At 40.4% G+C, this 12,299-nt stretch overlaps 4 protein-coding genes across 4 annotated transcripts; 1 reads left to right on the top strand and 3 right to left on the bottom strand.

Moving 5' to 3' along the window:
* Window positions 1-2,870: 2,870 nt before the first annotated feature.
* On the top strand, window positions 2,871-3,978 carry BCR41DRAFT_418395 (hypothetical protein; the record flags this gene model as incomplete). The annotated part of the gene is made up of 3 exons (XM_022029618.1): window positions 2,871-2,910; window positions 3,119-3,183; window positions 3,289-3,978. 3 exons carry the CDS (start codon window positions 2,871-2,873, stop codon window positions 3,976-3,978), a joined length of 795 nt encoding a protein of 264 aa, XP_021885989.1.
* A 510-nt stretch (window positions 3,979-4,488) lies between these two features.
* On the bottom strand, window positions 4,489-5,223 carry BCR41DRAFT_316883 (hypothetical protein). The gene is made up of 2 exons (XM_022021254.1): window positions 5,046-5,223; window positions 4,489-4,867 (listed from the first exon to the last, which is right to left on the bottom strand). Exons 1-2 carry the CDS (start codon window positions 5,206-5,208, stop codon window positions 4,542-4,544), a joined length of 489 nt encoding a protein of 162 aa, XP_021885988.1. The 5' UTR covers window positions 5,209-5,223; the 3' UTR covers window positions 4,489-4,541.
* A 2,890-nt stretch (window positions 5,224-8,113) lies between these two features.
* Window positions 8,114-8,907, bottom strand: BCR41DRAFT_383148 (hypothetical protein; the record flags this gene model as incomplete). The annotated part of the gene is made up of 2 exons (XM_022027423.1): window positions 8,864-8,907; window positions 8,114-8,764 (listed from the first exon to the last, which is right to left on the bottom strand). A coding segment is annotated over exon 2 (552 nt), but the record flags the coding sequence as incomplete, so codon positions are not given.
* Window positions 8,908-9,334: 427 nt separating this feature from the next.
* On the bottom strand, window positions 9,335-12,116 carry BCR41DRAFT_345016 (hypothetical protein; the record flags this gene model as incomplete). The annotated part of the gene is made up of 4 exons (XM_022022639.1): window positions 9,335-11,199; window positions 11,297-11,335; window positions 11,764-11,801; window positions 11,842-12,116. The coding sequence occupies 4 exons, from the start codon at window positions 12,114-12,116 to the stop codon at window positions 9,335-9,337; spliced, it is 2,217 nt and encodes a 738-aa protein (XP_021885986.1).
* Window positions 12,117-12,299: the final 183 nt, after the last annotated feature.

The following is a 12,299-nucleotide window of genomic DNA, read 5'->3' as shown; positions in this document are numbered from 1 at the left end:
GTTTGACAAACAACAACAGGTACAGTTCAATGTTATTGACTATATTAAATAAACATTATTGAGTCCTACTTGGGCCAGTCAGCTTTGAGCGATGGAGCAAAAAAGAGAGAGAGAAGAGAGAAAGAACATTGTTGACATTACACCAAATTAATATTTTTGTTATTTGTTTAATCAAACCTCATAATCCTCAATCCATAATCCATAATCTTTTTTTTCTTTTCTTCAATTCCCAACGGATATAACGGGAACCCACAGCCGCGTGCAGCGAAGGGGGAGAGGGCAAAAGGAAAAAGGAGAAGGAAGGACACAGGGGAGACTAGAACTAAACCAATTTCCGTTCCTTACCTGTCTAGATGCATCTGCATGTGTCTGTGAAAATGGTCTCTCTCTTCTTTCTCTTCTTTTTCTTATTTTCCCTTGATGACATGACATACCGTTCAGACTGCTCAATGCAACAATGTGCATGTACACATTGCATTCATATCCATCCAACTATCTTTCCAATGATACCACATCCTCATCTTTTTATTTTTGTACACTCTCTATCTGGTTATCTGTAAATCGATTATCCAATTATTCCCATGCCCTTCCAGTTTTTTTTTTTTTTTTTTTTTTTTGCCGCCCATCACTACCATCATCATCATCATCATCATCATCTTGTATAAATATACATCTGTATTTTATATTCTTTTACATGTACATCTTTTTACTTTCTTTTTTTTTTTTTTTTTTTTCACTTTCTTCTCCCTCCTCTGTTTCGTTTTTCTTTCGGTTCGATAGATAGTGAGCACGTATTTAATAAAGCATGGCGAAAGTGCTCTGAAAAAAAGCTTTTTGACTTTATATTTCCATGCAATGGTTGGTAACCCTTTTCTACTCCGCCGCTTGCGAGATTTGGTAGAGATTGGAGATGCAGAAAGAGGGTAGGGTTGAAGAAGAGGCGAGAGCCAAATAAATAAATAAAAAAAAAACATGAGCCATCGGAATCAAATAAAAAAATAAAAAAAAACAAGCGAGACCTGCTTATTACATGAATATAATGCCTTTCCTTGAGTAACTTCACTTTTTTTTTTTTTTTTTTTTTTTGCATAAATACAGAACCCCTATACACGCCCTATACACGAAAATATTTCCAAATGCACGTCTTCCCATCGCCCCCTTTTTCCCCTCACTATTCGTGTTGTTCATCCAATATGAACACACGGCATTAAGACATCGGTTTCAATCCACGGTGAATCAGTTCATAGGAGAAAGAAAAAAAGGGTCATTTATTTCATTTATTTGCATGTGCTTTGGAAGGAGATCCAGGTTGGTGCTCTATTCTAATATTTATTTATTTATCCGTCCTTCGCTTCGTCCTTGTCTATAAAGCCAATATTACCTTTTAGTGTAACAGTAAAGATAAAAATAAGAAAAAGAGTAAACATCAGGTTAGAAAATTAGATAATTGCTCGCTCTCTTTTTTATTCTTTTTCTTTCTCTCTTTTTTAAACGACGTTCAAACTCGGAGAGAAAAAAAAAAAAAAAAAAAAAAAAAAGTTACGAGATTGAAGTAGGGGACGAGGTCAGGATATGAAAATTTGACACCATTGTTTATTTTTTTTTGTCTGAATTAGCATGATAAAATGCATCATTCCTCTTCCTCTCTCTGTATACTCGATTCTAGTTTTTTATTTATTTTCGTTTTTTTTTTTTTTTTTTTTTTTTTTTACCTTTTAGTATCCCGTTGACCACATCAACACGAGTTCAAAAGTCTAAGAGATGCTATTAAACTGAATAATAGGTAAAAAAATAATAAGGATAATTAATATCACATAGTCTTTTTATGATTATTATTGTTTTCCTTTGCTTCCTTTTACTGTCGCGTACATTTCTTGATCCTTTTCTTTCAAAAGGATCCAAGAAGGGGAAAAATGTACTTGACAAAATAAATTAATATTTTTTTTTTTTTTCTTTAAAAAAAAAAAAAAAAAAAAAAAAGAGAAGCGAGTTCAGAACCAGAAATATGTGCTAAGCTACTCAACATTATGTTATCTGCCTGGGGCGGCATGAGCGATCATCCTTTAGGCAACTCTTTTTTTTTTTTTTTTTTTTTTTTCCCTTCTTTTGCTATTTTTTCCATTTTTCAAAACAGAAAAAAGAATATTGAAGAGAATAATAAATAATACAAAGAAATAAAAAAAAAAAAAGGATAACTTACCAAAACAAGAACGTGAAGAAAGCTAATGAATCAAGATGCAAAGGGATGTGGGAATGAATAACAAATGGTAAGAGGAGGAAGAGAACGATCTTTTTTACAGTGTTTACTTTTCCTAAAAAAAAGTAAACAATAAAAAGTCAAGTCCAGCAAGGAAGCCACAGTAGAGTTTTCAATCGCACGAGTTAACACAGTTATTTAAATCTCTGAAAATTTTGCAATTTTCACTTTTTTCGCTTTGGGCCCTTTTCATGCTTTCTCTCCTTCACGTTATTTTTTCTGTGTTGGAAAACAAGCACCTCCAGAAGGAACTTGTAATATGAGAGCTTGTTTGCGCTTTCCTTTGACCATATCGTCTCTGTGTCAGCACACTCTTCAATTTTTGGAAGAGTCTTTTCCCCCATCCTTGGGGAGGCTCTTTTTCTTTATTATTATTATTGTTATTATTATTTTTTTTTCTCAACGAGTAAAAGAAAAAACTGTGTTGCACATGAATGAATAATTTGCTTAATTAGCAAAGCCCATTCCATGAAGAACAAAGTCATGCTCCTGCATCACTCTACAGAAAAAGAAAAAATAAAATAAAATAAAATAAAAAGAGTTTAAATTTACCAGCTACGAATCTTGCAGGATGAACTTTGATGTTCAAGATGTTTGCTCAAGATTAAAAAGAATGACACCCACTGGTCAGCTGGTCAGTCGCGCTATCATTGGTCAGTATTAGCCGCATTCCTTTCTCGATTATGGTGTTCGCTTTTGGATTTCTATTGGTTGGTATTCGTGCGATTATGTGAATGTTGCCTACAAAAAGCGCAAGTTTATCGATTATACGCATAATCACAAGCGAGAAAGGAACACGGCCATTATATTCACAGAGCACCAATTCAATAAACAATCTTCCAACAACACACAACGAAATAGTCAAGTATCTTTGCACCCAAGAGGTTCAAATCAAGGGATGCGCTCTGGATACGAATGGCCTGAGGGTAAGGCGAGGTCCTGGAGTGAAGCATGATGTTGGCGATATTTACTACATAATATTCATCAATGCACTGATAAAGAAGCATCTATCAATGAATGATTTTCTTCAGCGTTTCATTGCTCAAATGGTTCAGGCTGGCTGCAGAGTTGTTGGACTACCTAATCAGCCCAAGGACCTTAAGGTTTCTGAATCTCTGAAACAGAGGACAGCCGCCCTACTTCAAGCCAAGTATACAGGGATATCGGAGGCCAAGGTAATTGATTACGAAGAATCACTACGACTGGAGACAAGGTCAGACCTTTCTAATGAAGAGTATTACGCAGTACAAAAATTCAGGATTATGGACGCCTACGGCATTGAGGACCCATCTATCCTTACGCCTGAATGGGTGAAGACCTACAGTAACCCAAAAGAGATGAAGGTCTTTCAGAATCTGCGAGCCTTGAAGAACGACCCAGAGTTGAAGATGACAAAGCAGAGCGACTCGTATCCTCTCGGGAAAGATCAAGAAAGGAGGGACACTGGCGCCATACTACATAGACTACACCAATCAAAGTATACCAAACTAAAGTATGCAAAAGACATCCTCTTTGCCTGTGGCTATGACTCTCCATTTGATCCCAAATGTAGAGCATCCACTGCTCTCAAATCAAGCCTGGATGAGCAATGGGAATCGCTATCGTCAAACATGCGGAATATTTGCACACAACTTCCATTCCCGTACCCATCTCATAGCAACTGGAACTTCAGAAACCGGCAGAACTTTGTTAACTCTGTCTTGAATGAGGTTCTCCAATAGTCTTGGATGCACTGTTTGTAGTTGGAATGCTGTAGAGCCACCCATGTTGCCTCAGAGATATCGAAGCCTTCCCATTGAACCAGAAACTCCATGTCCTCACCTTCTCCGCGATGGTCTAAAATCCTAGCAACCTCGTATTCCTCCTGCGCTGTCTCTGCCATAGTCTCATCTGCAGTGTCTAGTATGTTAGGCTGCGAACTAGCTACAGATAGGAACGCGCTTCTTGTAGTTCTAAAAGACTCCGACCATGATTTAGTTTGACTTTGATGCTGGGGAGCTTCTCATAAGCAACCTGATACTCATTATTGTCTGGAAAGTCAAACGCATCTTGCATCCAGAATGTGTGGTGCGTCTGAGTGGGGATATTATGGATTGACACGACTCTCTTGATATTCATAAGCAGGCAACAAAGCTTGAATTGGAGATCAAACGTCTTTGCGTTTGAGAAACGGATAGGAGCGTCGTGTGTGAACTTGGAGAACGTGGATTGCATGTTTCTCAACACCCTACGATGCTTGACCGAAATCCACCAAACGCTTTATTGTAATGTAACTCTTGGTCTGTCATGGCGATCCCTCTAAGCTTGCGCGCAGGATAAGAGAAATTCTCGTAGGACAGTACATCTGATGGTTCGACAAATTGTCTAACGAACGCACTGTAGCACCGCCAAGAGCAACACAGTCCAGCTTGTGTATGTGCGATGCAATGTTCATCACTAGCATAGTCCTATCATTGAAATCTCGACAAGGAGCTGGCTTGGATGCAAACAGTATGATATTGTTCATGTCTGAACACACTTGAATACGAAAACCCGACTTCTTGAGTTTATAAGAGTAGAGACTTGGCTTGTCAGCACCGATGTAGCTGACTCCTGTGTCATGTCCGTCTAGATTCAATGTCACATGCTTGAATGGCTCAGGGTTGTTCTTGGCAAGTAGCAATCGTAGCTTCAAGCTCGAGCACATATCTCTCATCATTGAGGTTATGTCATCATGTAGTTTCACAGGGTCTCGAAGATAAAATTCCTTGTGCAAGTCGTAAAAGGACGTCTTTGGTATGAACCTTGACATTGTAGACAATGAATCTCCTGTGATCAGCGCAAAAAAAGAACGTAGGGATGAATCCTAGACGGTCAAGCACCATTGACTTGACGTGTGTTACGTCAGAGATCTCTTTCATCTCTGTGCGATGAAACTTGGCTTTCTTTATAGCTGGCCACTCCTCCTGCATAAACCTCCACTGAGCCTCAACAAGGCGTACATATTCCTCAGAAACAGCACTCATACATATATACTCTTTGCAAGCTATTAGATATAAAGCGCTTTATTTACAACTCCTCTATATTATTCCATGTGTTCACTTTATTTTCATCTTACCTATTCATGTAAGTGCCAAATATTCACTTCAATTGCAATTCATCCTAATATGGCGACTGTTCGGACTCCATATAATACTGTATAAACACCTGAACACTGCCAGACTACTCTACGTCCCTTAAACAATATTCCTAGCATACATCTGAACTTTTGCAAGGGATGTGCCAATGCTTCGACAAACATGTAACATTTAATGGCTACATCACAGCCCTTGGGTTGTGGAAGCGCTGAAAGTATGCGGAAAACGGGAACCATTTGTGTTTTTACTAGCAACAAGCGTGGTTTCAAAAAAGTGTGCCTAAGGAACAAATCCTATATCCTTCATTGCTCAAAAGAGACAATGTTATCTTTTCTGCACCCCAAAAGCTCGCCATAATCCTATTGAAGCGTTCAGAGGCATTATTTGCCTCATGGTTTGAGGATTAGCAGACTTTCAGTCAAGTTTTATTGTTTTGAACAACACAGTAAATCCTGTCCATTCGAAGTTAGTCCCTTTGGATGGCAGCTATTCAGGGGATGCTAATCATTTCCGCTAGATTGCGGTGAAATCAGAGCAGATTTGGATAACCAACAAGCACCAAACAGTCGCCTTAACAAGTGAGCGAGGATCTCTATGGCGCGCACGGACCATGGGGCGACTTTTCAAATTCTTTTTATAAAGAAGAAATCCAAAGTCGCCCCCGGCTATACTCCTGGTCGGGTAATCTTTGTATTCAGACCATAATACCAAGGCTCCCAAAAATGTAGAGACTTGGCTCTCTCGGTTGCTAAATCTAACAAATAATCTAGTCTTCTTCTCTCTGGTATGGTTTCAGAGACAAGGAAACGCAAACCTGACCATGGATAAGCAGTACCTGAATCCCTTCTTTATAGAATTCGTAAGCTCTATCTGCTTTATCCTAATGCCCATTATCTTGTCGCAGTGACGGAATTCTCTCATGTAGTCTGGAAGTGGGCCGCTACACAATTCGCGCTCAGTTCCTTGCTGGGTAAACTAAGATCCTCCACTGTGAATAGGACAATTTGAATATATGGCTGACCGGACGCCTGGGTGGACCGACGGTGCCTGGGTCCCCTTTTCTCATCCAGACTCTGACAGACTGAAGACAAAGTCATTCCATTCATCATATGGTTTTTAAAATTAAATTTCACGCATAAAATCTTCTCTCTGACCTGAACTTGACAGAGGCTGAAGTGCACACTACGCGAGAGTGAATCCAAGAAAGGAGAAGAGTAATTGATCACCCACGAGCGATTCTTCAAGATTTTATCGTATGCTTCTTATGACGAAGACTCTAAAAAAAAGTTATCGGCATTGTATTTGAATAATCTGGGAAAGCAGCTCGTATGTTACATGCATGGATTTTATCAACTAACATGGAACTTTGACAAAGAGCTTGATGCATTAATTTATTGAAATGTTTAGTCGTCGTGTTTTTACTAAAATATTAAGGTGGATCAGCTGGAGCTATCAAACAAGCTCTTTTTAACTTCGTCCCAACAAACATGTCTTATCTGGGGATACTCCAGGACTTTACCCGTGTGATTGGGCGGCCCATGTATTTCTTTACCTTCGCAAAAGTCATTCTTCCCGCGAATATACACAATCCTAAAGTCCGGACACATCACACCGTTTCTCGTTACTTTAAAGTTCCTTTTATACAATTTGGGCTTGCCGACAAGCTCTGTTTCCTCCATTTCTGCTTTGTGAGTTCCGCCGTATGTGTGGTCTAGGAAATACTCGATTTGATTTCTTTCACCAGCATGTTCCCGACTTGTAAATGCCAAATCAACGTTTGCAGAGCCATTGTTGTGTTTTTGAAAATTAGAGATCGAAATTTGAATAAAAGTGTAGCCAAGTATAAAATCGAATCGAGCTAGTTCGCATCCATGTATCAGGATATTCTTGCCCTCGTCGCCGAGTTTTCTAGGTGGCTTTTGAAGATACTGATAGCCATTGACTCTCAGCTCTAAAATTTGTTCCTCCTTTCCAGCAAGATTAGTTGACTTGAAAACTATGTTGGTACTTTTGATAAGCGACTGGAAGAAAGCATCGGAAAATTGGGCAGGATTTAAGGTACCCCCCTTTATAGCATCTTTGTATACGTCGGGGAGTGGGCATGACTTGTATAGTTCGAAAAGCGCCGCCTCGGATGCTGGTGTAATTGGGCGCTTTAAAATTAAAAGACTGGCCTTGTCCGGATCCTCATACTGATATACTATTCCAAAATCGAGGAATTGCCAATCAAGTACCGCGTCTGGGTGCTGGTTGTCTCGCAGAAACACATCGGCTAGGGCTCTACGGATATCTGTTTTAGACATCGGATCAAGTCTTAAGTAATAGCCCTTCAAGATCCAAGAGAGCTCTGCCTGACGAGTTTCCTCATAGGTCTTTAGTCTTCGCTCGATTTCATCAGCTGTGAACTCAATCTCTCGAAAGTCTTTGCCAAAAAATTTATTAAGCTCCCGTGGTATACGTCCGGTGGCTCTTTGAATCTCGTCTCGTAGCTTGTCCAAATGTTGGCGGACTGTTGGCCTGAACGTACCTATGATCACACTCAGTAGCTTATCGAAAGTAATGGGTGACAGTGGACCAACAAACTCGAAATAATGTGATGCGTCTCTGAGAATAGTCCTCTCAAACCTCCCATGCGCAGTCCCTGTGAATACTACACGCGCTCCAGCATAGTGTGACCCCCATGAATTAAAGGAGTTCAAACAATGTAACAAATCAAACTTCATTGTTGCTGACTCTGTACCATGTGGAAACAAGGCTCCATGCTCATCAATAACAAAAAGAGTTTTCTGTTGTCTTTGTTGGAGTAGATTGCGTAAAATGTATCTAGCAGTTGAAACCACAAGAGGTTTTGTTGTATCCTGAAAATTAACCATGTTTACAAGCTCTTCCACTGTTAGAATGTCTTTGTTGAAAGCTATAAAGATCCGACATATAATGGTCGCTGCTTCTTCCTCTGATACAGACGACTGGAGATCCATAGCGTCGGGGATATAGAGGACTGGCCACCCATGAGCATATGCCTTAGCAGCTAGAAACCAAGCGATATATGATTTCCCGACTCCCATGGGGCCAGACAGGCATCTTTTAATCGACCATTCAAAATCCCCACCAAGTAACTCCCATAGCTCCATCATCTGCTCAGTCACAATAAGCTCGTGACCTTGATAGTCCTCCGCAAAGAACTTGGGTGACTGGCCGAGACTTTTTACCCTGATTTGATCTCCCACTTTTACGTTTGTGAACTGCGAGAAAGCAGAGCGTGGTTCTACACCTTTGCTATCGTCCCCAAGCATGCCTATTAGGAAGTTGGGCAACGGCACTCGGTTGCCGTCAAGGTGAGTATAGTATGACCAAAATTCTGACGAACGACGACGTTTTGTACGACTTTCTCCTGTGTATTTTAAAAGTAAGACGAGTGAGCGATACGAAAAACAATAATGCTTCAAGGTTCGTGAGATCAATGGTCATCGATGCAGCATAGCAAACTTACCGTCTAAATCAACATCATCTTCTCGATTTCTTTTTGAAATTGCTAAATATTCACATGGACAACAAACAGTCAGACGATTATTATATGACCACGTTGAGAATGAAAATAAGCTACATCAGTGGAAAATATCAACAACCAGCCCGTCGAGAACCAAATAAGAATAGAATAGCGCTGAAAAAAGTCCTATTATCATTTAATCAAATCAGCACCTGTAGCTGATGGATGTAAATGAACCTAAACCACAAACAAAAAAAAAAAAAACAACAGCGTTGTGAAAGGACAAAAATAACAGTGGGAGTCTGAGGATGTGCACGGAGCATGGAGGGGCGACTTTTCAAATTCTTTTATAGAGATGAAATCCAAAGTCGCCCCCAGTTAAATAGTGTTGCCGAGATTCCAACTTAGAATTTTCGTCACAGTATACAGTAATAATATAGTTCTTAATCCTATAAAAAGGCTTGTCATAGAAATTTAATAACACGGTTCTTTATTTTTGAGATGGATATTTCTAAAAAGTTTCTCTTTGAGCTCGTCGAAGCTGACATGAAGAAGATCTTTGTACTTTCTGATTAATCCAGTGTGGTTTGGTGTACCAGGGGAACCACGCATGTAAACTATTTTAAATCCAGTTACTGGCTCTCCATCCTTTTTGACAACAAAATGCCCATCGTCAATTATGGCGGAATGATTACCTCCAAATACTTCGTCCAAATATCCTTCAATCTGATTTTTGCCGTTGGAATCTCTCTTATCAAAAGCGTTCTGGATCTGCTTAGTTTGTTTCTGCTCGTGGTCGCAGAAATCACTTATGGACACCTGGATAAACATTGTGTCGAGTATGAAATCAAAGCGAGGATAACTCGAATGACAATGGCTCAGTACATGTCCATAGCCACGTCCAAGAGAAGTCATGTTTTGATGGATTGTCCCATGATCCTTAAAGTCCATTATAATCTGCGTTGGATCCTCGCCGACAAGGTTTGTTGCTTCGAGAACGATTGGCTTGGTTAAAGTCAAAAACCGGACCAGCAGTGCCAACTCGAAATCATCTCCACTCATCTCTCCAAGAACAACTCCCCTCAGGATATGCTCATGATGAGGCATACTTGTAAACGCCTTAAAGAGTGCTTTCTGCACTGGGGGGCACAAGACATAGTTTATGGCTCCGCGGTTCTTGTTGAGACGATAGATAAGCCCTAGGTCACGGAAATCCCATTCAAAATCACCACTCTCCGAGTTGTTGCCAAGGAAGACTGTTGCAAGGCTTTTAGCGAACTCCTCCTTCGATATCTCGCTGAGAGCTTTGTAGTAATTCTGAACTACAGGGCGAAGCTCGCTTGTTCTCTGAGCTACATACCCATCAATGCTATCTCTTGTGAGTGGTCTTTCCTTAATTGATCGAATGAGGCGCATAAACTCTCGCGGCACACGGTTTGTAATCCTCATTACATCCTGGACAATATCGGGTTGGTTCAGGTGGACCTCCAACCATTTTGAAAACACTGTCTCGGATAGTGGGCCAACAAAGTACAATAAGATAGCTCGAGCACTGTCTTCCATAATCTGCAATTCATATTTGGCATGGGCTGTTCCTGTAAATATCACTCTAGATCCTTTGTAATGAGACTGCCATAGATTAAGGTTCATTAGATGCTTCAGGAACGGGTATTTATCCGGCACATACGGCTCTTTTCGGAATAACTCTCCATGTTCGTCGATAATGAACAGTGTTTTGCGCTCCTTCTGTTTGAATAGGTCGAATACTGCGCGAGCAGCCACAATTGAGCAATCTATAACTTCAGAAAAGTCGAGGAGACTTTCCAGATCAGATGCCGTCAAGATATCCCTGTTGAAAGCGAAGAAGCGCCTTAACAGTGCCTTTGCCGATTTTGTATCCGAACTTTCATTTAATATCGCGGCATCTGGTATATAAAGGGTAAGCCACCCTTCCGCATATCCTTTTGCAGCAAGGAAATAGGATAGATATGACTTGCCAACCCCCATAGGACCAGAAAGGACTCGCCGAAATGAAAACCTTTGTTCAGCACTAATCTCCTTCCACAATTCTAGCATCTGATCCGTAATTATAAATCCCGAATTATATTCCTCAAATTCTTTCGGTGTGAGGCCCAAGGATGGAATGTGAACTTGATCACCAAGCTGATTATCGCTTTTCAGATGATTAAACTTATTACGTGCATCGGGCGGGTCTTCAGGATTCTCCAGCATTGCGATCCAAGAGGGTGGTAACGTGACCATTTTACCATCAGAAGCCCTGTATTCTCTCCACCCTTCCTCAATGCGCATCTTCTTTGAAGGTGAAATATACCGTGGATCTAATTATGATCATCATACACATACACAGTTGGTTAGTACCATAACATAGTCAGTCACCAAGTCGATCTATCTAAACAGCAAAAAACAAATTATTACCTTCATCCATTTTTCTCTTGAGAATCTGTTCCGATGACTCTAGAAAGATAAGAGAGCGCGGCAATGGCAGAAATGTTAGCATTTTGATCAGATCAAAGAATATATTGCTGTCAATGAGATATGAACGCCAGCTAATGGAGAGTCAGAGCATGTGTGCGAAACGCGAAACAGATTCAATCAGAAAAACTAACAAATGCATCAATGTAAACAGGTCAAATAAAAATAAAAATAAAAATGAAAACTGTGTTCTCAGACAACAGTGAGAGTCAGAGCATGCGCATGGACCATGGGGGCGACTTTTCAATTTTTTTTATAGAGATGAAATCCAAAGTCGCCCCCGGTTAAATAGTGTTGCCGAGATTCATCTCAACAACATAAAAAAGGGATAGATACACGTGACCGTGATGAGATAGCTTCATCAATTGAACAATCGAAATATCATCAGTCCATCAAGAGCTAATACATACCTCGCTGCGGTGGCTTGACAAAAACATGGATCGTTTTCCTTGGAAGTTCAGAATTAAATATCTCCCAAAGCTATTGACGCGGGTGCGAGAGCCTCTTTTGACTCGATTTCTGGCTCGACGACGGTCTTGTCTTCGTCAGGGATGGAGACCTTGTAGAGGGTGAGCCGGTAAGCGTCAATATCCTTAAATGCATTGGCATTCTTTGCTTTGATGACCTCCTTGAGTATTCCGACCGATTTATCGGAGGAAATCCCTACTGGGAACGACGTTGCTTCTCCCTCAACAACGCAGTTCAGCTCCAGCAGCAGTGGTTCATTGAGTGTGGAGGCATCCTCAGGCTTATTTGCAGTCATTGTTCTTTGTGCTTGGCTCCTTGTGGAATCATTTGCAGCCATGTTTTTTTGTGTTGAGCTCCTTGTGGTGGCCATTGAAAATTAAGATGAGTGGGACTGAGTGTGGTTGAAATGCAGGGAGAATGATGGTTAAATAGCCAAAGGTATATTCTATACTCTTTCACCCGTGGTCGCTGTATGAAA

Source organism: Lobosporangium transversale (genome assembly GCF_002105155.1).
Source record: "Lobosporangium transversale strain NRRL 3116 chromosome Unknown BCR41scaffold_2, whole genome shotgun sequence".
NCBI classification, from domain to species: Eukaryota; Fungi; Mortierellomycota; class Mortierellomycetes; order Mortierellales; family Mortierellaceae; genus Lobosporangium; species Lobosporangium transversale.
This window is presented reverse-complemented; position numbering and strand designations above follow the sequence as displayed.